The sequence below is a fragment of the Perna viridis genome, chromosome 8 (genome assembly GCF_037379345.1).
Source record: "Perna viridis isolate PV_CMFRI_1.1 ecotype Kerala chromosome 8, ASM3737934v1, whole genome shotgun sequence".
Lineage (NCBI taxonomy): Eukaryota > Metazoa > Mollusca > Bivalvia > Mytilida > Mytilidae > Perna > Perna viridis.
In genome coordinates this window covers 40,718,496-40,742,581 of record NC_142452.1, presented here as the reverse complement: position 1 = coordinate 40,742,581, position 24,086 = coordinate 40,718,496, and the positions used below count along the sequence as shown (strand labels likewise).

General features: G+C 33.0%; 2 protein-coding genes across 9 annotated transcripts; one reads left to right on the top strand and one right to left on the bottom strand.

Annotated features, from left to right (window-relative positions):
• Positions 1 to 966: 966 nt before the first annotated feature.
• Positions 967 to 20,059, bottom strand: LOC148610506 (L-fucose dehydrogenase-like). Of its 8 annotated transcripts, none has more exons than XM_088595572.1 (11): positions 14,219 to 15,301; positions 13,509 to 13,547; positions 12,551 to 12,648; positions 11,253 to 11,319; positions 10,349 to 10,440; positions 9,868 to 9,969; positions 8,470 to 8,537; positions 7,918 to 8,014; positions 5,199 to 5,237; positions 4,222 to 4,319; positions 967 to 1,058 (listed from the first exon to the last, which is right to left on the bottom strand). In XM_088595572.1, exons 1-10 carry the CDS (start codon positions 14,304 to 14,306, stop codon positions 4,287 to 4,289), a joined length of 723 nt encoding a protein of 240 aa, XP_088451698.1. In that variant the 5' UTR covers positions 14,307 to 15,301; the 3' UTR covers positions 967 to 1,058; positions 4,222 to 4,286. The 8 variants fall into 8 exon arrangements, with proteins under 8 accessions (XP_088451698.1, XP_088451699.1, XP_088451693.1 ...); XM_088595573.1 differs by lacking the exon at positions 967 to 1,058 and adding an exon at positions 1,889 to 1,930; XM_088595567.1 differs by lacking the exons at positions 967 to 1,058; positions 4,222 to 4,319 and adding exons at positions 6,914 to 7,165; positions 19,835 to 20,009 and having other exon boundaries at positions 14,219 to 14,311.
• Positions 20,060 to 20,737: 678 nt separating this feature from the next.
• Positions 20,738 to 22,584, top strand: LOC148610505 (uncharacterized). Its single transcript, XM_088595574.1, has one exon. The coding sequence runs from the start codon at positions 20,970 to 20,972 to the stop codon at positions 21,591 to 21,593; it is 624 nt and encodes a 207-aa protein (XP_088451700.1). The 5' UTR covers positions 20,738 to 20,969; the 3' UTR covers positions 21,594 to 22,584.
• Positions 22,585 to 24,086: the final 1,502 nt, after the last annotated feature.

Below are 24,086 nucleotides of genomic sequence, written 5' to 3'. Positions count from 1 at the left end.
ACTTAAATATATATGATATACAGCATATTAAATAATAGTAACAAGTCCCATGGAAGTGTTTACTCACTTCCTGACATTTAAAGTTTCAAATATTAAGTTGTAATTTTGCGAGTTTATAACAATTTTGAAACCAACCAGCGAGAGAAACAGAATATGATAATTTAAAACTAAGACTTCTCAGCAACCTACAGATAAATTACAATATCATGAATATAACTCATGAATGGCAACTAAAATCATTTCTGTTTATATCTTGCATTCTGAACTGTGTAAGATTTAGACCCCCCCCCCATTTTTCCGCGTTTGTACAATTGTGAACATTGTTAAAATGAGATCTTAATATGTTTACTTGACCAATCTTACATATAAATTTTGTACTAAAAATATATTTCATTCAGGCAATTTCGAACTATATCGACGTTTTATTCTATGAAAAAACAATTCACATATATTGCGTATTGATGTGATTGCTTCAGATATGCTACCGGCCTGTAAACAAAGCAAGAGTTTGGACATCAAAAACTCAGGCCTCCATTATATAGATTTCAGAGTGCAAGACGAGCGTTTAGAACTATTGAAAAACCAAACAAACCAGCCCTTTTACTACAAATATTCAACTTTGTTTAATATATATATAACATTGTATGGATTGTATGTTAGTCAGGGCCATTGCATTATCAGCTACTCAGGTAATGTAACACACGTTTTGTCAGATTTATTTTGGACTTATCTTGATTATGGATCGGATTAGTGTTTTGTTATTTTGTTGTTAACATTATTTAAACGTGGGCATCTGTTTACCATGTAAAGTTTGCAGAGTGATAATTTATTTTCTACGATTGTGATAAAAACACAGTTTGTAGTTAGCCAAGTTGAGCGTTTGTAATTGCGAATCTATGTAATATTATTTGTTATCATCTGATATTTAAAAACAAAATCTCTACTATCCTAAATTGTAAATCATACCTTGGATACAAGGAAATATCCCAATACATTCACCTTAAACAGATTGACAAAGTCTTCTCCAGAATATCCGTCTATATATTTATGAGGATAATCTGCAAATGAAAAATAAACTCTATATTGTTGACAACAGTGTAAATCTTCTTGAGAAAAAAAGGCATCATAAAAATGTGGCTTGTACGAACATTACATACATATTCGCAGTATAAGTGCAAGCTGATTAGTTTAATGAACATGAATAATATCTACACATATTTTATCATTACAGTGATTAGGTACAAAAATGCCAATCATGCATCTATTACAATTTTTAGTGAACTGTACACGTACAACTTAGGACAAATGCAAATACTAAGAATTCCAATTCAAATTAAGTAATATACAAAAGTACTAAAAATTGAAATATGAAGCCAAATTTAGCATGTATGTGATAATTCCAATTAATGTATGTCAAATTAGCTACAAATTAAAACTTAAGCCAAAAGCTTCATACAAGTGATTAAACACATTATCAGAACCTTGGAATTATGTTTTTAGGACAATGTCTGTAAATAATATGTGTATAAACACATATATAGATCACAAGTCTAAATACTGGGTTTGTGAACGCCCTTAACTTAAGTTTTTTACACGGCTACCTACATACGGTTATGCGTTCGAAAGCAGTACCAAGCTTAAATTCCGGCTCACTCATCATATCTTGCATTGCAATAAGTATTTACAACTTTACATGATGTATCTTCGAATTCGCACATATGAAAGCATTATGTGAATCATATATTGATGATGCCTAAACCTAAACGCAATTACACAAAAAATAAAGGGATGATCGTATAGCATTAACATTTACTTCAAGTACAGAGATTGCTAAATCTCATTTTCAGTGACTGTTTTACTTACGTGTCCCTGCATTGTTGATAACACAGTCTATCTTTCCGTATTTTTTGTATACTGCCTCAATGAAAGCCTTAATTAAAATGTTACTTTGAGTACTTTGAATACAATACACACAACGCACTAAGAATGTGTTAATATAGAAATCGTATTTAAAAAAAAAACATAACAAAAGCTCTACCGTTTGTCTTCATATATATCGACCACATTTATAAAAGTCCAGACATGAATACTATATTTTATATTGACGCGACCATTTGGCTTATCATATCGATTGCCCATCAATGCTAATGTGATAAAGCATAAACAAATATTCGTACACATTAAACAGAATGTAAAATCTAAGATTTGGACACAAATATATATAATTAAATATACCATCGATGCAAAAACTGTCATATTTTCGAAGCAAAATGTTGATCGCTCCCTCTGCAAAATGATACACTTGATACAGGGAAGATAAGGTAAGCTTATAAGGGTCTGAAAAGATCCCAACAAGGGCGCTGGACTTAATGCAGGCAATGTTGCCATAGATGTCACAGTGGTAAGAGTTGAGGAAGCGACCAAATGTGCATCAATAATTTGCAAATTTGCATCGAATTTAGAGTTGGATTATAGCTTAGTTTGATTATATCTTTATATTGATCCCTGTACTATCATTCGATATAGATCCTCACCGTGCATGATATGTATCTACACAGTAATGCACTAGCAAGGAAGTGTTCCCCTCTCCCTTTAAACTTATTATTTGTATTGCACACTTGCTAAGGCTGTATTTGTATAAAGTTGCAAATCCTGAACTTTTTTACCCGATTCAATCAGAGGTTGTCCTATTCAGTATCATCATGTGGTAATGTTTGCGCTCTAGATTTGCTTACGAGGGAGTATTACTTGGTTAACGAAAACATGTTTTATACAGGCTAGTTTGCCAAGTGTGCTAGAGCGTTGGACTCGGAGCAGGCTGAATTGCGGCCTTTCTCAGAGAAAAAAAAGAGTACGAATTCCGCCGTGGGAGTGACTAAACTGCATCGATTCTAGAGTTTTAGTGTTGTTTAGATTGGAACGACCAAACTTTGCATCGCAAATTTGACAGTTCTAACAACGTCGGGACGTTTTCAGGCCCTTCTATAAGTTAACGTTACATATATATATATATATATATATATATATATATATATAGAAAGGTCTGAAAAATTCCCAACGATGTTAGAACTGTCAAATTTGCGATGCAAATTTTTTGTCGTTCCCTCCGCGGGACTCGAACTCGTACTGCTGTGACATCTATGGCAACACCGCCTGCACAAAGTCCAGCGCCCTAGACCACTCGGCCAGCTAGGCTATATTTTCAGACCTTTCTATACATTTATATATATTCCTTGTATCAATTTGATCCGATGGAGCAGTGTAGCAAATAGAGTCGTCATATTCTGAGACGTTGTATATATATATATATATATATATATATATATATATATATATATATATATATATATATATATATATATATATATATATATATATATATAAGCCAACAATCACTCTTACGGGGTGATGGATCATTAAAAACGATGCAAAACATAACAATGAATTAAATAAAGGTCTAAATATGTTTAACATTACCAGAAGATGGTAAAATTTACATTGAATATTTCGGATAACTGATATCCTTCTTCAGCATAAAACTCATATAACTTGATGAGCAAATAACTCACAAAACTTTACGAACACAAAACTCACAAAGTTCAAGATCAAAACAGATTTAGAAGCTGAATTACGTACGCTGTGGGTGATTGTACCTTTTTGAAAGGCACACATAAGTAAATGGTAGAGCCGGAATGAAAATAACAAAGGGTGTCTTTTTATCAAAATTAAAAGTAAAAATTAACTGTTGAAAACAATTAAAACAAGTCAAAATATGGTAGTACGGCGTTTTGATGTATACCATACACTGCTGTACTAGCCTTAGACCAAGACCTAAAATAAATTATATTTTCTCGTTTATTCCATCTGGAGAAGTTGTTTGTAAATTCTTCATCCAAAATCTTTCCCGAGATACTCTTTTTACATTTTGACCAGTTTTTATTATGTTCTTTGATGGTAACAATAATGTTGTGGAGACCCTCCTGAGTGTGTTCCTTGGACCTAAGATGGCGACTTAGAGGGAGGTCTGGTTTGTATTTATAGTCACTGCGATGACCATTCATACGCATGCTGAAAGGTTGTTCTGTTTCGCCAACGTACTGCGTACCACATCGGCACTGGAGAAGGTATATGGTATTTTCGGTTTTGCAAGTCACGTCGCAAAAAATGGCAATTTTTTTAATATAAAGAATAAAAAGAATATTTATATATATATATAGACACCTTCACACTTTCCTCGTCCGTCACATCCGTAAAAATGAATGTTGCTTCTCCTTTTCCTATGCAATTTAGCTCTTTTTCAGTTTCTTTCCCTTCTTTTTCTACAAAATATGTCCGGAAAAGATATACACATAACACCATACTGGCATACAAAATAATTACATTGAATATATATTAGTGAGCACAAATAGAGCTCAAAAGTAACGTGTAAGATAATAGAATTCTTGAGGTGGTCCCCGGTGATAGCAATCGGACTAACCGGATTACATTTGGTAGTCAGCAGAAACCGACAAAAACAGAATCTCCGTAGAAAGAAAATCATAAATTTACACTTTTCTGGATCAATAATCAACACTAGATAACAAAAAAAATATCCTTTTTGTTTTTCCGGCTTTATGATATATTCATAAAAAGGTTGCATGCACTAAAATGTGTACTACGCGTCTCTTTTTACTGTTCCACGTGTTATTCAAGAACCTTACCCGCCTTGGACAAATATAGCCTCGACTGCATCGTTCAATTGATGCATGGCTTTTCTACGAAAAGGATAGTAATCACATGGGGAACTATTGTAAAGCTCCTGTGTTTACGTCAACGATTATGTGTAAAATTTTCTATCATTCTGGGAAATCGGCTATCATTCCGGAGTTTAAGACCCGCTTACTCCTTAATTTTATATAATCGGAGATGCTTGTTAAGTTAAAAAGTAAGGTTAATTTGTAGAATCCCTTAGTGCACGCTTATATAGGTCATGCATACATCTACACCATATTATTGTTTCAAACTAGAGTAAAAACCTTTTTTTCAATTTGAAAACGTGGTTCTCTATCCATTTCTGGTAGGAAATAAAGTTTAGGACCCAGTCTTGAAATCAGAATTTGTTTTCTTTTAATCTAGTCATAAAATCATTATTATTTATTATGTTATTCATATGATAGTATTAATTAACTTTTTATATGGCGTTAATCATAATGAAATACCTTCATTCGAACAACACCCAACTTTTGAGCCATGTTCAACTGCAATAGAAATAAAAAACGGAATAACTTATGAACTGTGAGATGGGCAAGTTTCTTTTTGGGACTATCCAATTATATCTATTACAGGAATAGACAGTCTGCGTAAATGCAACACACATTGACAATGGACTTAACGTCATTTTCCATTCCAAACAACGCATATGAAGACACGATGATACTATCACTGTATAATTACATTATACAATTGCGTTGTGAAAACAATTTTCTATTTTTTTCCTAAGTTTTAATTAAGTTATATGTAGTATTGTCCTTTAAAGCGATATTTGAAAACTCGGACATGTATATACATTGTCAACTAAAACAATTATTTGGTGTAAGTACCACGTGTGTTCTGTAAAACAGAAACTAAACGGACGTAAAGTTCTAAATGACCTCTTAAATATGTATTGCAGCAGTTTAGGAACCCGGGTAATATATAATTGGTAAGTTTTAACAAATAAACAAAATGATTGTTACACTTCAAGCGTTGATACTATTATATGCCTGTCCTTTGCACGTCTATATACGTGTCCAGACTGCCATGCAAGTACTTTGGGATTTAAAACAGCAGATTATTGGACATAAATGGCAAACAATGGATAGAAATTGTTCAAGATGACACATCAAGACAATTCAATACAGACATATGTTTTTACTGTTAATTTAAAATTGTTACTTGAGCATTTTTATAAACAATGAACTCGACTATGCGTATATCTTCGATTTATGACCTCAAATGCATAAAGTGAATTTTATCATTTTACGATTCTTAATAATGATCTTATTGTGAAGGCCCCGTGCAGGTCCGGGTGTTAAAAGAATAGGCCTGCAGCAGCGGTAAGCTTGTCGTAAAAGGCGACTAAATAATGCTCAGAACCTTAGCCGGGGGCTAAGGCACTCTGCCCAAAGAGCAACTGGAATGTGTGCCCCAGGTGTGGGAATGGGGTACCCCTGGCGTGTTACATGCTGGGGTTGTCAGGCTATAATACGGAAAACCTGACGGCAAACCATAGTGGTGCATCGTGTTAGGAAAGATGCCACGTTCCACGCACGTTAAGGAACCCTAATGTGAGTGATATTCTCCCGGAGTAGGAACCATAGGGCTTCGCCACAGGAGGCTAAATTACCCGACCCTACCCACCTCTCCCTATTTCCAGTGGCAATCAAAATTTGTCGATCCCATTGTCTTTGTGTCCCATCCCTTTTTCATTTCATCATCATTTCATGTTCATTTTATCATCAATTTCATGTTCATCGTCTGAATATAGCTGAAATATTGCTCCTTGGACGTTAAACCCCAACAAACAAACAAAACAAACTGTGAAGTGAAAATTTGTAAGTCTTAAATTTATGTTTAAACTACACGCTTGACAAAAGCGTCCTAATACAAAGAGTAATCAAGAGAACAAAGATCCAAACGAAAATCTACAGAATGTTATGCATGCACAAAATCCAGTCGGAGAAAACAGCCACACATAACAAAGCACACAACATAACCAACATAGCACGTATAAAGCAATAAAGGCAAATGAGTAACTCGAACTCGACCAAAAACAGGAAGTATCGACCAGGTGCACTTCTTGGCTAAGCGTCTTACAATGTAGTCAATTTCTAAGTATTCTTTAGAAAATGATAGGCCATCAACATAAATTGAATGACTCAAAACTCATATTTACGTATTTAATCGAAATAATTTTCTGAAAATCGACTCTCAGTATCCAGATCCGAATGAATCAGTTAGTTTAATGTATCTACAAATCGTTAAGGAATAAAGGATAGGGCACACCAGTCAATGGGTTTTTGACGCTTAAGTTGACTTCCATTCCTCCGGTGACCTTCAAATCTCCTCCAGTACAAAACGTCCCATCAGCAGCTAGAAACAAACACGCTAGGCCTACTTCCTTTACCGTGCCTAATCTTCCCAATAACTGTAGCAATAACAAAATGTTGATTGTTGTGAAAAAAGAACTCATCAAAATTATAAGAGTAACAATGCTTATCAGGGGTATACTTCCCTCTCTCTTAACTCCCTATTGCCCAATTCCCCTATCTTTTGGCCTTTTTCCTCCTCCTCGTGACCCATGTCTTATTACGCATTTATATTTATGATCGTCAGATATTTAATACGCAAGGTTTGTTTGTATTACTGAATTGATTTATTATTTACGTTAATAAATATATCATTTATATTGATTATCAATATATAAAAAAATGTTTTATATGTGTGCCTAATTCTCTTGTCCCATGCCTCATTCCCAATAACCCAATTCCCCTTCTCCATATTCCCGTATTTTTCATGACCAATAAATAATGTAAAACGTTGCATACTAAAAATTCCCGTAGGGCTAACCTAATAAACACAAAAATCATTGAACCACATTTTCTGAAATACAAATGACAACATTCATCGGCAATGCTTTCACGTCCTTGATTTTCAAGTTCAAAATTACGAACAATATGTAATTAATCAAAAATTAAAATCACACTAGTGGCCTACCAGAATACATTATTAACTTACCTATCATGATAGTCATCAACTTACCACAAATTATATCTGGTTTAATAGAAAAATAGGATTGAAAAAAATCTGAATTATACACATTTACATGTACATCAATTCTTTTTAAGGAAAAAGTTAAAATAAACAATACATGCTACTTATATTGCTTAAATATCATACATGTAAATCTCCAACAGCCTTTTTTGCCTTTTCTGTGTCTACTTTACCACCAAGCACTTGATCAACCAATGGTGTGCTAATAGCTCCAGGTGATACCCTGAAACATGTTTGATAATTTTAAAACGCATTATTTTATGCCAAACCAAAGAGGTATTATTGTGTCAACAACTTTGATTAGCGCTTTCATTTTTATACTTGACAATGGTGATCGTATAAGTGTTTTTTTTTTATTTCTACTTTAAATAGTTGAAAAAATAAAAAATAAAAAAAACAAATAATGCACTCGAAAATATGACGTCATCGTCTGGAACATGACAGTTAAACAGACGTATGGAATATCCATTCTGTACCAGCAGTCCTTTTCACCAAAAGTCGTTAGACTAATTTAGTCGTAAGTTATGATTTCACAATTTGGTGATCTATCATACCGTCATAAGTTACGACAACTTTTACGCTTAAAAAGACGTCAGACGCTTAAACTGATTGACGTGTCAAGTCTGAATTTACCGCCTAGTACATGACATTATGTAAATAGCACTCTATCTAACTTACGTGTTAACTCTGACTTGAAACCGTGCTTCATCTGTAGCTAGAGAGTTCATCAGACCTTTGATTGCTGCCTATAATATGTATGAAGTAAAGTAGAATTAGTCCCATACATGGCGTCGCATATGATCCTTATTTATATACCTCTCCATACTCGTGCAACATCTTTAAACATTTCCAATTAGAACAAATAAGTAAATTAAAGAGTAGTATTATGTCATTGGTTGTTCACAGAACCAAATTCAGAGCTGATGATTAAGAACAGAAACAAATACACAAGTCATATAAATGTAGATGGACCGTAAGGTAGAAACATCTAGTATTGAACAAATTTTTAAATATATATATACTTATATATGTAAGTAAAGAACGTTCAGCGGCTTTAGGATAATGCTATGCTATTCATACAAATAGCAACAAAAACAAAACAAAGTATTAAACAAACTACTGACTGATACCTGAACGATTTGTATAACAAAACGCAGGGACGTGTACACATAGCAGAAATAATAAATGATAGGACGAATAAATATCAACCAGAAACATAAAACAGCTATCTAGTGGGAAAATATTGGCTCAATTACTATTCAAATCGACGTTGATCGTGTCGCCCTGCCTAGTAGCAAGCTTTTGGTACATTCTAGGACGTTCACAAAGTGACATAGTCATTGTTATCTTCAGTTTTGCAAGAATTCTGTTACATTTTTGTATCGTATAATGTATTAAGTATTAAGTCCTTTAGACCCCGAGGGTATTCACCAACCCAATAATCAGACTTGTCTGCCCCGAATTACATTATTTTTTATCTACCCATTTATGAAATTTTGAAGTATTCCAAATTTAAAAATACGTAAAAAACTGAGGCTTCATTCCTTGAATTGCATATGGTGGAACCTCTCGGTGATGAATTTGGCTTCCTCTTTCCAAAGTTTAGGTTTTGAGAACTTCTTGTATATTGCTAATATTACAATTAAGATCTTCCTACATATTAGATTGCAATGCTGCTGATGAAAGATTACTCCTCGAAACACGTGTACAGCATATCCTCATTTTCAATATATATATGTTTGGTATTTACATAACAATTGGCACAAGAAAAATAATAAAGATAAAAAAAAATAAATAAAATAAAAAATAAAATAAAGAAATAAGCCTCCTAATGACGTTTTCCACTTTTACAATTTACATAAATGAGGGTTATTATTTCAATGGCATGGCTTAACCGATAACAGTACTTGCTTACATTAAGTATTGAAGCCATGTTCTTGTATTTTGGTGTCTTCGAATTACCTAATTTTAACACTGGTTAACGCTTCGTTCTTTTGTGTCTATAGTTACCGATTTAGAAATAGAAAGTGTTGATATTCAAATGTACTTATATCGACCTGAATGTAGTTGACTTACCTTAGTAGCAGGATAAATACAATCCATTCCAGAACCATAAGATGTAATACTGCTTATTGCGATTATATTTCCTTGTGTTTTACGTAAGAATGGCAGAGCGTACTGATAAAAATATGCATATTATATGTAACTGTATACAAAATGCAAAATGCAGACAATTTTATTCCAGTTGTGCCTATCTTATATCATATTTCATATTGCTTGAATTGCCCGCTATTGGCCTCCATTATATAGAGTTCAGAGTGCAAGACGAGCGTTACAACCAAACCAGTCCTTTTACTACAAATATTCAACTTTGTTTAATGTCTATAACATTGTATGGATTGTATGTTAGTCAGGATTGTTTAACATAATTTGTAGTTAGCCAAATTGATCGTTTGTAATTGTATTGCCAATCTATTAAATATGATTTTTTATCATCAGATATTTAAAGTTATAATGTCCTTTTCGTTTTTCTACTTTTCTAAATTGTAAATCATACCTTGGATACAAGGAAATATCCCAATACATTCACCTTAAACAGATTGACAAAGTCTTCTCCAGAATATCCGTCTATATATTTATGAGGATAATCTGCAAATGAAAAATAAACTCTATATTGTTGACAACAGTGTAAATCTTCATGAGAAAAAAGAAGGCATCATAAAAATGTGGTTTGTATGAACATTACATACATATTCGCAGTATAAGTGCAAGCTGTTTAGTTCAGTTTAATGAACAAGAATAATATTTACACATATTTTATCATTACAGTGATTAAGTACATTAAATTCCAATCATGCATCTATTACAAATTTTAGTGAATTGTACACGTACAGCATAGGACATATGCAAATACTAAGAATTCCAATTCAAATTAAATAATATACAAAAGTACTAAAAAATTGAAATATGAAGCCAAATTTTGCATGTATGTGATGAGTCCAATCAATGTTTGTCAAATTAGCTACAAATTAAAACTTAAGCCAAAAGCTTAATACAAGTGATTAAACACCGTATTAGAGTCTTCAAATTATGTTTTAAAGACAATTTCTGTAAATAATATGTGTACAAGCACATATATAAATCACAAGTCTAAATACTGGGTTTGTGAATTCCCTTAACGTAAGTTTTTTACACGGCTACCTACATACGGTTATGCGTTCGAAAGAAGTACCAAGCTTAAATTCCGGCTCACTCGTCATATCTTGCATTACAATAAGTTTTTTACAACTTTACATGATGTATCTTTGAATTCGCACATATGAAAGCATTATGTTAATAATATATTGATGATGCCTAAAGCAACGTAAATGCACAAAAAAAAAGGGATGATTGTATAGCATTAACATTTACCTCAGGTACAGACATAGATAAATCTCATTTTCAATGACTGTTTTACTTACGAATCCCTGCATTGTTGATAACACAGTCTATCTTTCCGTATTTTTTGTATACTGCCTCAACGAAAGCCTTAATTAAAATGTTAATTTGAGTTAACAAGGAATGTATTAATACAGAAATCGTATTTTTTTTTTAAATTCAAAGAAAGCTCTATCGTTTGTCTTCATATATATCCTACCACATATATCAAAGTCCAGACAATATTTCATATAGACGCGACAATTTGGCTTAAGATATCGATTGCCCAAAAATGCTAATTTGATAAACATAAACAAATATTCGTACACATTAAACAAAATGTAAAATCTAACATTTGGACACAAATGTTAAGATTTACATTGAATATTTTGGTCGCTCCCTCTGCACAATAATACAATTGATACAGGGAAGATAAGGTAAGCATATATGTGTCTGAAAAGGTATTAACAATGGCGCTGGACTTAATGAAGGCGATGTTGCCATAGATGTCACAGCGGTACGAATTCGAGTACAGCTGAGGAAGCGACCAAATGTGCATAAACAATTTGCAAATTTGCATCGAATTTAGAGTTGGATTATAGCTTAGACTTGATTATATCTTGATATGGATCCTTGTACTAACATTCGATATTGATGCTCACCGTGCATGATATGTATTTACACAGTAATACACTAGCAAGGAAGCGTTCCCCTCTCCCTTTAAACTTATCATGTGTATTAAATACTTGCTAAGGCTTCATTTGTATAAAGTTGCAAATCCTGTACTTTCTTACCCGATTCAATCAGAGGTTGTCCTATTCAGTATCATCATGTGGTAATGTTTGCGCTCTAGATTTGGTTACGAGGGAGTATTACTTGTTAAATGAAAACATATTATATAAAGGCTAGTCTGCCAAGTCTGCTAGAGCGTTGAACTCCAAGCAAGCTGAATTGCCGCATGTCTGAGAGAAGAAAACGAGTACGAATTCCGCCGTGGGAGTGACCAAACTTGCATTGATTCTAGATTTTATTGTAGCTTAGATTTTATATATATGTGGCGACCCTATTCGCTACACTGCTCCATCGGATCAAATTAATACAGGGAAGATAACGTAAACTTATAGAAGAGTCTGAAAAATTCCCAGCAATGTTAGAACTGTCAAATTTGCGATGCAAATGTTTGGTCGTTCCCTCTTCGGGACTCGAACTCGTACCGCTGTGACATCTATGGCAACACCGCCTGCACAAAATCCAGTGCCTGGACCGCTCGGCCAGCTAGGCTCTCTCTCTCTCTCTCTCTCTCTCTCTATATATATATATATATATATATATATATATATACCTTAACACTTTCCTCGTCCGTCACATCCGTAAAGATGAATGTTGCTTCTCCTGTTCCTATGGAATTTAGCTCTTTTTCAGTTTCTTTCCCTTCTTTTTCTACAAAATATGTTCGGAAAAGATATTCATATAATGCCATACTGGCATACAACATAATTTTATTGAATATGTATTAGTAAGCACAAAGTGAGCTCAAGAGTAACGTATAAGATAATAGGATTCTTGAGGTGGTCCCCGGTGATAGCAATCGGACTAACCGGATTACATTTGGTAGTCAGCAGAAACCGACATAAGACAGAAGTTCCGTAGAAAGAAAATCATAAATTTACACTTTTCTGGATAAATAATCAACACTGGACAACAAACAAAAATATCATTCTTTTTTCCCCTGCTTCATGATATATTCACGAAAAAGTTGAATGTACTACGCGTCTCTCTTCAATGTTCCACATGCTATTCAAGAACCTTACCGGCCTTGGACAAATATAGCCTCGGCTGTATTGTTCAAATTGATGCATGGCTTTTCTACGAAAATGATAGTTATTATATGCGGAACTACTGTTAAGCTCCTGTGTTTACGTCAAAGATTATTATAAAATGTTCTATAATTCTTGAAAATCGGCTATCATTCCGGAGTTTAAGACATGCTTTATCCTTAATTTTATATAATCGGAGCTGCTCGTGAAGTTAAAAATTAAGATTAATGTGTTGAATCCCTTAGTACACGCTTACATAGGTTAAGTATATGCCTACACCACATTATTGCTTCCAACTAGAGTAAAACCTTTTGTCAGTTGAAAACGTGGTTCTCAATCCATTTCTCGTAGAAATTAAGTTTAGGAACAAGTCCCAAAATCAGAATTTTTTTTTTCCTACACAAACAATTATTATTATTAATTATGTTATTCATATGATAGTATTTATTGACTTTTTAAATGGCATTAATTATTATGAAATACCTTCATTCGAACAAAATACAACTTTTGAGCCATGTTCAACTGCAATAGATATAAAAAAAATAACATGGGATAAGTGAGATGGGCAAGTTTCTTTTTGAGACTATCCAATTATAGCTATAACAGGAAAAGACAGTCTGCGTAAATGCAACACACATTGGCAATGGACTTAACTTCATGTTCCATCTCAAACAACGCGTATGAAGACACGATGATACTATCACTGTATAATTAAAATATACAATTGCATTGTGAAAACATTTTTTTTTCCTAAGTTTTAATTGAGTTATATGTAGTATTTTCCATTAAAGCGATATTTGAAAACTCGGAAATGTATATACATTGTCAACTAAAACAATTATTTGGTGTAAGTACCACGTGTGTTCTGTAAAAGAGAAACTGAACGGACGTAAAGTTCTAAATGACCTCTTAAATATGTATTGCAGCAGTTTAGGAACCCGGGTAATATATACTGGGTAAGTTTTAACAAATAAACAAAATAATTATTATACTTTTAGCGTTGATACTATTATATGCCTGTCCTTTGCACGTCTATATACGTGTCCAGACTGCAATGCAAGTACTTTGGGATTTAAAACAACAAATAATTTGACAGAAATGTCAAACAATGTATCGAAATTGTTCAAGATGACACATCAAGACAATTCAACACAGAAATATGTTTTTACTGTTAATTTAAAATTGTTACTTACCAAAAACTTTCGAAATACCTTTCCCTATTCCGCGGGATCCACCTGTAACTATAGTTACTTTGTCTTTATACCGTAAACCGCAACTCATTTTATCTATGAATCAAATTTTATACAAAACATTAAAAACATTTATTTTGCAGATCTACATGTTTGCAGATTTTATCATTAAAATGGTAAATGCGAGTTCTTGTTGAGCATTTTTTTATAAACAATTAACTCGACTATGCGTATATCTTCGATTTATGACCTCAAATGCATAAAGTGAATTTCATCATTTTACGATTCTTAATTATGATCTTATTGTGAAGTGAAAATTTGTAAGATAGTCTTAACTTTATTTTTAAACTACACACTTGACAAAGGCGTCCTAATACAAAAATTTCCCAAGAGAACCAGGATTCAAATGGAAATCTACAAAATGTTATGCATGCACAGAATTCAGACGGAGAAAACAGACACACATAACAAAGCACATACCAAAACCAACATAGCACGTATAAAGCAACAAATGCAAATGAGAAACTCGAACTCGACCAAAAACAGGAAGTATCGACCAGGTGCACCTCTTGGCTAAGCGTCTTCTGCTTTTCTCGAAACACCAGTCGAGTTTGTCTAGTCCAGTTAAAACGAAAATGGAAGAAATACCATGACTGAACACATGATAACATAAAATTTCTGTAGTGATGAAATAAATCATGTAGCAACATAACCCTGTACACGACGATTAATTGAAAGAAGTCTAGCATGGTTAAAAAAAACAGCGTAGTTCCGACAATATTCTTCAGCTGAAAGTCGATTACAAATACAATGTTCATTTATTAAGTAAATTAAAATCATCATCAATTTATGATTAATACGAAGGAACGCATCGGAAGCTAATAATTTATGATTTAAAATATGTAATAGCAAATCAAATAGTCTTCCATTACTGAGTTAAATATCCATGTAAAAATACAAATTGTTTAAATTCATTAATGTATTCAAGTGTTTCATTGGAAAACTCAGGTTTGTTCTGAAAATTTTCCAGTATTTCCTCTCCAACGAAAGTAATCCTTAGAAGGAAATACTATCATTCATGATTTTATCATGTTTTAAACAAATGGTTGCACACTTACATCAATTCCCCTCTTGTTGATCAATAGCAATTGAATTATTTACAATCTTGAAGTGCACCTTGATTACATAACTGACCTGTACTTTTTCGAGTTCTTATCTTCTAGTTTGATATCGTGTAAGCATATCAAAACTGAATTTTAGCCAGTGTTTGCGCTTTTGTATATGCGATGGTTTAAAACCAAATGCAGAGCACAATAAGTGATATATAAGTAAAGCACAACTATAGTACAAGTATTGGGATATACAAACATTAATGTTGTAAACCAAAAGTATAGGATAATCAGTTATTAAATTCTGTAATGAAAATGTGTAAAATAGTTTTAAATACATGTTTAAACTCCATACTACAAAAGCTTCCATAATACAAAGAGTAATGAACCATGATTCTAGCGGAAAACAAAAAAATGTTATGAAAAAACATGGAGCAGACAGGAGAAACAGACACACATGATAGAGCACATATAATAACCAAAATAAATCGTACAAAGCAACCAAAGCAAATTAGCAACTCCTAATCCACTAAAAATTGGCAGAATGGACCAGGTGCAATGTTGGCTAAGCGCCCTCTGATTTTCGAGAAACAACCATCGAGTTGTTCAAATCCGGGGTAGACGATTTAGTATAGAAACTTATGACACACTCAACAAATAAAGATAATGAAACGTCTTCAGTGAAAAATTAAGGAGGTAGACCTAGGGAAAGGGACACAACTTTGTTTGAAGCAGAATAAAATGAATCCAAATTAATTAAGCGCTTACATAAGATTGACGTAGAACGCTGAATACACACGTTCCAATGATGATTAAGAGTTGTGTCCCTTTCCCTAGGTCTACCTCCTTAAATCATGTAGAAACATAACCCTGTTGAGGTAGACTTATTCGAAGAAGTCTAACGTGGTACAAAATGTCCGCGTAGTGTCGACAGTATTCTTCAGCTAAAATCGATTGCAAATGAAAGTTCTTTATGAAGTAAATAAAAATCCTCATAAATTTATGTTGCATACGCAGGGATGCCTTGGAAACTAATAATTTAAGATTCAAAATATGTAAAAGGAGATCAACAATATTGCCTTACTGAGTTAAATATCCATGTAAAATACCAATTATTTAGATTCATTAATGTATTGAAGTGTTTCATTGAAAACTCAGGTTTGTTCAGAAACTTGCCAGAAATTCCTCTCCATTGCAAACAATCCTTAGAGGGAAATACTATCATTCATGATCTCATCAAGTAATTTAATATCGCATGATTGTATTTAAACAAATTGTTTGCATACTCACATCAATTCCCATCTTATTGGGCAATAGAAATGAAATGTAAACAATCTTGAAGTGCACCTTGATTTCATAACTGACCTGTATTTCTTCAAGTTGTTATATTCTAGTTTGATAGCGCGTAGTTTGATTGCATATGCAATGGTTTAAAACCAAATGCAGAGCAAATAAATGATGTCTAAATGAAGCAAAATTATAGTACAAACTTAAGTAATATACATACTTTAATGTCATAAACCAAAAGTATAGAAAAATCAGTTATAAAGTTTTGTAGTGAGAATTTGTAAAATAGTCTTAAATAAATTATTACACAACTTACTACAAAAGCATCCAGAATACAAAGTGTAATGATCCAATATTCTAGAGGAAAGCGACCGAATGTAAACCAAAGACAAAGAGCAAGGTCTCACTAACCACTTCTAACGTTTCCATTAATTTACATGTTAAAAAAGTAATTTTCAAAGTCTCACTGTGAATTCCCAGGACAAATGACATCTTAAAGATGCATACCGTTGCGAAGCTTGGAAAATAAGGCTTCCAAAATCATTATACTAATGGTACGATCATAGTAGAACTTCTTCACAAAATTTACTTGAATAAATAATACTGAAAATCCACATTTTTACCTGTCTGCTAACTGACAGCATGGAGGCAAATTACTCACACACATGTAAACAATATTCATACACTTTTGTAGTTAATTACATATATGATTTTAAAGTACACATTCTCAGCTTTGTTTTGACTACTTTTAATCATAATACACACAAATAATGCACTTACAATGCATATGTCTAGGTTCAGTGTGTTTTTGGTACTACATAGGGGGGTGGCCATTTGACCCGGAAGTGGTTAGTGAGACCTTAAAAACATTTTATGAGTTTTTATGTTTTTTCTTTTTTTACATTTTTGGAAAGCTTGTGGTATTGTGAGTCGTCTAATAAGACCAAAACTATCAAAATCAGACATAGGACTACAAAGAAATGGTCATTTTTATATCATGCCCCTCAGTGATATTTTCCCTAAATTACTAAAAAAATTACAATTTTAACTAACTTTCACACCAAATTGATATCTATGATAATTCAAGAAGTTGTAATAGTAAATATCATTTATCATTATGAAAAAAGAACAGATTTCAACAATTTATATCATACCTATTTCATTACTGTGTGATTCTTAGTCTGTGCTGTGTGACTATTTGAGTTTTTTGAATATCCCAAGCAGTGACGTTGTGTATTTCATGGATGATGTCAAGTTATGAGTCACTGTTACTGATAAAAATCTTGTTGCTATGTTGTTTTTTAAAATACCTTGCACAATGCACCTCTTAAAATATAGCCAGATTACCAATATCACTATACTGATTTTATGGGAAAATGGAAATAATGACCAGGAAAGGCAATTTTCCTCAAATTATGCATTTCTCTGAAATATGCCATAATTTAATTTATGGTCTCACTAACCACTTCTAACGTTTCCATTAATTTACATGTTAAAAAAGTAATTTTCAAAGTCTCACTGTGAATTCCCAGGACAAATGACATCTTAAAGATGCATACCGTTGCGAAGCTTGGAAAATAAGGCTTCCAAAATCATTATGCTAATGGTACGATCATAGTAGAACTTCTTCACAAAATTTACTTGAATAAATAATACTGAAAATCCACATTTTTACCTGTCTGCTAACTGACAGCATGGAGGCAAATTACTCACACACATGTAAACAATATTCATACACTTTTGTAGTTAATTACATATATGATTTTAAAGTACACATTCTCAGCTTTATTTTGACTACTTTTAATCATAATACACACAAATAATGCACTTACAATGCATATGTCTAGGTTCAGTGTGTTTTTGGTACTACATAGGGGGGTGGCCATTTGACCCGGAAGTGGTTAGTGAGACCCAAACAGGGGAATCAGACACACAAAACACAGCACATATTATAACCAACATAACAAAACAAAGCAAACAAAGCAAATGAGCATCTCCAACTCTACAAAACATTTGGAGTATGGACCAGGTGCAATGGTTGGCTATGTTTTCTAGCTCTATTTTCCCAAAATACCTGCCGAGTTAGTCAAGACCAAGGGTGACGAAGTAGGAAAGGAAAGAGTAATCAAGGGAATCAAGATACTAACGGAAATCAAAAGATTGTAATCCATGGACAAAGACAAGACATGGAAAACACTCAAACACAACAAAGAACATAAAGTAACTAAAATAATACATACAAAGTAACAAAAGTAATTGAGCAACTCGGGCTTCGCTGAAAACCGGAGACTGAAGTGATTTTGCCACAAATGAAATGAAAGTTGACAATAAGGAATAAAAAAAATAAACGCGTTTGTCAGTATCGCCCTCTAAGTGTAGGTAAAGATATGAGGTGATGCTGTCTTTACAGTCTCTATGATATTCTTTATATGAATTTTTTTTGGAGTAGATACAATGTATAAAACCTAAAAAACTAGATTTTTTTAACGTCAATACTTCATCAATATAGCGGAAACTGAGATCAAAAGATCTAGTTAACAATATTCCTTCCTTTAGATCAGATCAGCTCTTTAGTCCTCCTCATATGTGTGAAGCAAAAGGTCACAGTAGAGGAGCACAATATGTTCCCATTGAAATGTTGACCCTGTCGAAAAACGCACCTACCACACTGGACAGATATGCTGTCGAACAAAGTTTCTAGCTTTTAGAAAAAAAAAACTTTTTTTTCTGTATATTTGGAAAATGATTACGAATCGATTTTTATAAAGTATGAGAAATATCTTCCAAGACAACATGTCTGTATCTTGGTGTACCATAATTTTTGGTGTTTTATCAATGTAGAATGTTTTTGAGTAGGGATTTTAACTGAATATTGGAAATAGAAGTATAAATAGTTAAAACATCATATGAAACATGACAAATGTAAGAACGTAACGTTGTACAGATTTTCATGAAATGGTATGCTGTTTCTTGTAAATGCTAAGATTTAAAAAAAAACCCGAGATGACAACTATGGTTAATTATGTTTTAGGATATCCAAGAAGGAAGGTAAACTACCACTTGTTCAAATGTATTGTTTTTTTTTTTTTTTTTTTTTTTTTGAAAACTCGGGTTTGTTCTAAAACATAGCTAATAATTTCACTCCATTGACAATTAACATATGGATGAAATGGTATCATCAACTCATTTAATATTAAAGTTTGAGAAAAAAATCTATACTTACATCAATGACCTTCCTGTTGAACAACAGTATTGAATAGTTTACAATCTTGACGGGCACCTTGATAACATTATTGACCTGCATTTCCTCTAGTTCTTATGTTCTCATTTGATAATGTTTGAAGTTATCAAAATTGAATTGAGATTTTAAATAAGTGTTCGTGCGTTGCATATGCAATGGTTTGAAACAAAATGTAAAAAAATCAATATAAAGCGTAACTATATATTGCAAACATTTTAGATTTAGATAAATACAGTTTGCATGTGCATTTGAGTTTTTTTCTGTTCAATATTTTGCCTGGCTGTCTCAAAATCAACAAAAAAATATATATTACTATATTGTCCAAAAGATTTGAACTGTGTTTGCGTAGGTCCATTTCCTATAAATGAAAAAGAAATCAGAACTTGATTATTCAGTTTCATCAGTACGCTTGTTATTTGAATATGCCATGGTAACTTGAATACTCGAAATTCTGCAATCATTATCCACAAGCCATGGTAGCTTTGATACTCGAAATTATGCAATCGTTCTCAACATGCCATGGTAGCTTGGATACTCGAAATTCTGCAATCATTATCCACAAGCCATGGTAGCTTGAAGACTCGAAATTCTGCAATCATTCTCTACATGCCATGGTAGCTTGGATATTCGAAATTCTGGAATCATTCACCACACACCACGGTAGCTTTGATAGTCGAATTTCAGCAATCATTATCCATGACAGTTACAATCACAATAAAAATGCTACACATCAATAGTTAACAATACTAACATTAACGCTTTTAAGAAGTTTATATGGAAATATGTAAACATACGCCGTTGATTTCGCATAATGCATGATCTTTCACTATCTAGGGAATGTGATTTAGGGAATATGCACTTGTTGCGTACAGCAAAAAGTTCACAATTTCTTGATAAGAAACGGCTTCCAACTTGTTTACATTTTAATACCATTCTGTCTTGTCAACGGCTTAGTCGGTGGCTTAGGACTTCAAATTTATGTAAGATACTGTTTGAAAAACATGTCACTGTGAATAGAGTTTTGACTGACTTGTACAGTTCCTTTAGCCATGTCTACAGACGGCAAACCGACTAAATATATGACTTGCCAAAAATCAATGTGGCAAATACTTATGGCATGGATCAATCTGCCATTACCAATAAGACATTTACTTGGACCAATGATTTGGTTGGTGTTGTGCCAAGTGAATTGAACGGATCAGAACCAAAGTCACTTGAACCATATGTTAATGTAGTAGAAGATGATATGCTGAAAATCACTGAATACTCATTGTACAGCTCATATGCTAAGGATCCTGTAACTGTAAACGTTGTTTTACTACAGTTTTTGTGTGATATTCTGGCATATTCTAAATTGATGCAAATATCTGGTCGTGCATGTATAAGATCATCTGCTTACTGCAAAGAACGTGGAGTTTATTGTAAACATTTAAAGAAATCAATTCGTGTGTCGAATAGACAATTTCTGCCAGTGGATTATAGACTTCGTGGTGTTGAACAAAAACACAAAACCAGATTCATAGGAAAAATGTTGAGGGAACAGTATGACAACAGAGCCAAACGTCAGAAGTCAAATCTCAAGAAAAACACTGGAATGGAATGCACATATAGCAGAATGAAACTTTCATTTGATACAGAATGGTATCAAAATGTAAACAAGTTGGAAGCCGCTTCATATCAAGAAATTGTGAACTTTTTGCTGTACGCAACAAGTGCATATTCCCTAAATCACATCCCATAGATAGTGCAAGATGATGCATAATGCGAAATCAACGGCGTATGTTTACATATTTCCATATAAACTACTTAAAAGCGTATATGTTAATATTGTTCACTATTGATGTGTAGCATTTTTATTGTGATTGTAACTGTCATGGATAATTATTGCAGATTTTCGACTATCAAAGCTACCGTGGTGTGTGGTGAATGATCGCAGAATTTCGAATATCCAAGCTACCATGGCATATAGAGAATGACTGCAGAATTTCGAGTATCCAAGCTACCACTGCATGTGGATAATGATAGTAGAATTTCGAGTATCCAAGCTACAAAGCATGTAGAGAACGATTGCAGAATTTCGAGTATCGAAGTTACCATGGCTTGTGGATAATGATTGCAGAATTTCGAGTATCCAAGCTACCATGGCAAGTGGATAATAATTGCGGAATTTCGAGTATCGAACTGATGAAACTGAATAATCAAGTTCTGATTTCTTATTAGTTTATTAATTTATAGGAAATGGACCTACGCAGACACAGTTCAAATCTTTTTGACAATATAGTAATATATTTTGTTTTGTTAATTTAGAGACATCCAGGCAAAATATTGAACAGAAAAAAACTCAAATGCATATGCAAACTGTATGTATCTAAATTAAGTCGTCAGATGTGCCCGCATACTTGATGTATATTTTTGCATTTGATAATGTATATATGTACTATTGAAATTAGAAATTTTCACACCCTTACAATTTGTAGAAATATGTCATTTTTGATAAATAGGACTGAAATAGATATGTCTCAGCCACACATAAAATGCTGATGTTGACAATTTGTACATTGTAAACAATGATATCACTTTAATAAGGAAATTTCAAGTGTTGGCACTCATTCAATTTGCAAAAAAAATATCGTTCTGAAGAATTTGGTCTAAAATATAAATATTGCACTCTTACACATATATGTAGTACTGGTATTGACAGTTCAACACTGTTTGCAATAGTTTCAGACTAATAGATACGTTAAAAACGTTCGCACTTACACACTTTGCAAAAGTATGTCATTTTAAAGATTTCGGACAACGTATGTCGTAACCACAAATATGACCAACATATTGCTATGTTTGATATTTTAAGCAATATATTTGAACTATTATTGAAAGTAAAACTGTTTGCACCCACACAATGTGCGTGAGAAATATGTCATTTTGAGAAATTGAACGGAAATACATGTGATACAGTCACAAAAATGATGCATATTTTGCCAATTTTAACATTTTTACAAACAATAATATCAGATAAAATCAGAATATATGATTGCAACCATACAATGCACAGAAATATGTTATTTTGTTGAATTAGGACTGACCATATGCACCTGGAAATGAGCGTTTCTCCATTTTAATATGAAATAAAGCAAAAATATCCATACATACGTCATTAAGAATCCTTTCATTTTTTACGTATCTTTTAAAGATTATTTTGCATGATAATTTTTCATGCAGCTCGGAGTGGCGATAATTCATAATGCAAGTATCGCGTGATACCGGTAAATCCCGAACCCGGCTGCGAGATTATAAACTCGATACTGATTGTTTTCGTTAAAACAATTACATTATTTTTTTTTTCGGAAATGGAATGAGCAATGGACAACATTCCAAGCAATGGCGGATGGGGAAAGGGAAATGGGGCTATGTGGAATTCGGTATATGGCAAAAGAGGATGGGGAATTTGGGTATGGGGTTGACTAATAGAGTATTGGGCAAGTGGGAATTTATCTCATACAGGGACTGTACAATATTTCACTGATTTTTTTCTCTTCAATTTCAGGTAATGCACTCCCAAAAACTGAGCGAAAAGGCGATAGCACCATTGGCGATTATAGACAAAAAAAATATGCTCAAGTATCGTTTGACTGGTGTAGTAATAGAGTGGCAGAGGTACAATGTCCGGAATATGCAATATTCAAATGATTGGTGGTTTTTAATACGGACACGATTGTTGATTGGAAACAAAACAACGTAAAATAAAAACAAAATGTATATTCCAAACATTAGCGGAAAACAAGAACAAATTACTAAGCTTACACAAAATATTTAGGCGTGATATTATTGGATTCTAATACAATTAAAAAAAACTTACAATAAATAATAAAACAAAACATACAAACCACACAGCTTGAAAACAAATATAACAGAAGAAACCAATATACAATTCAACATATATATATAAACCGTTTCCTCAGTGAATTCGCCCCTTGACATATTGTATTGTATATGACTGTCATGCGGAATACTAGATTGTTCTCTATCATCGTACCTTTGGTGTCTGGCGAAAAATTAAAAAACAACGTTCGAAACGTCACAACGGCGCTATCGCCCAATCCAGTTTTCTAAAAAATGATGCACAATTACACAACAACACATCGCAATAATATATTGTCAATAGCAGTATTTGAAGTACACAGGAGTACTGATTCCCATATTTTAAAAAAAAATGTTTTTTTGTATGGACGAT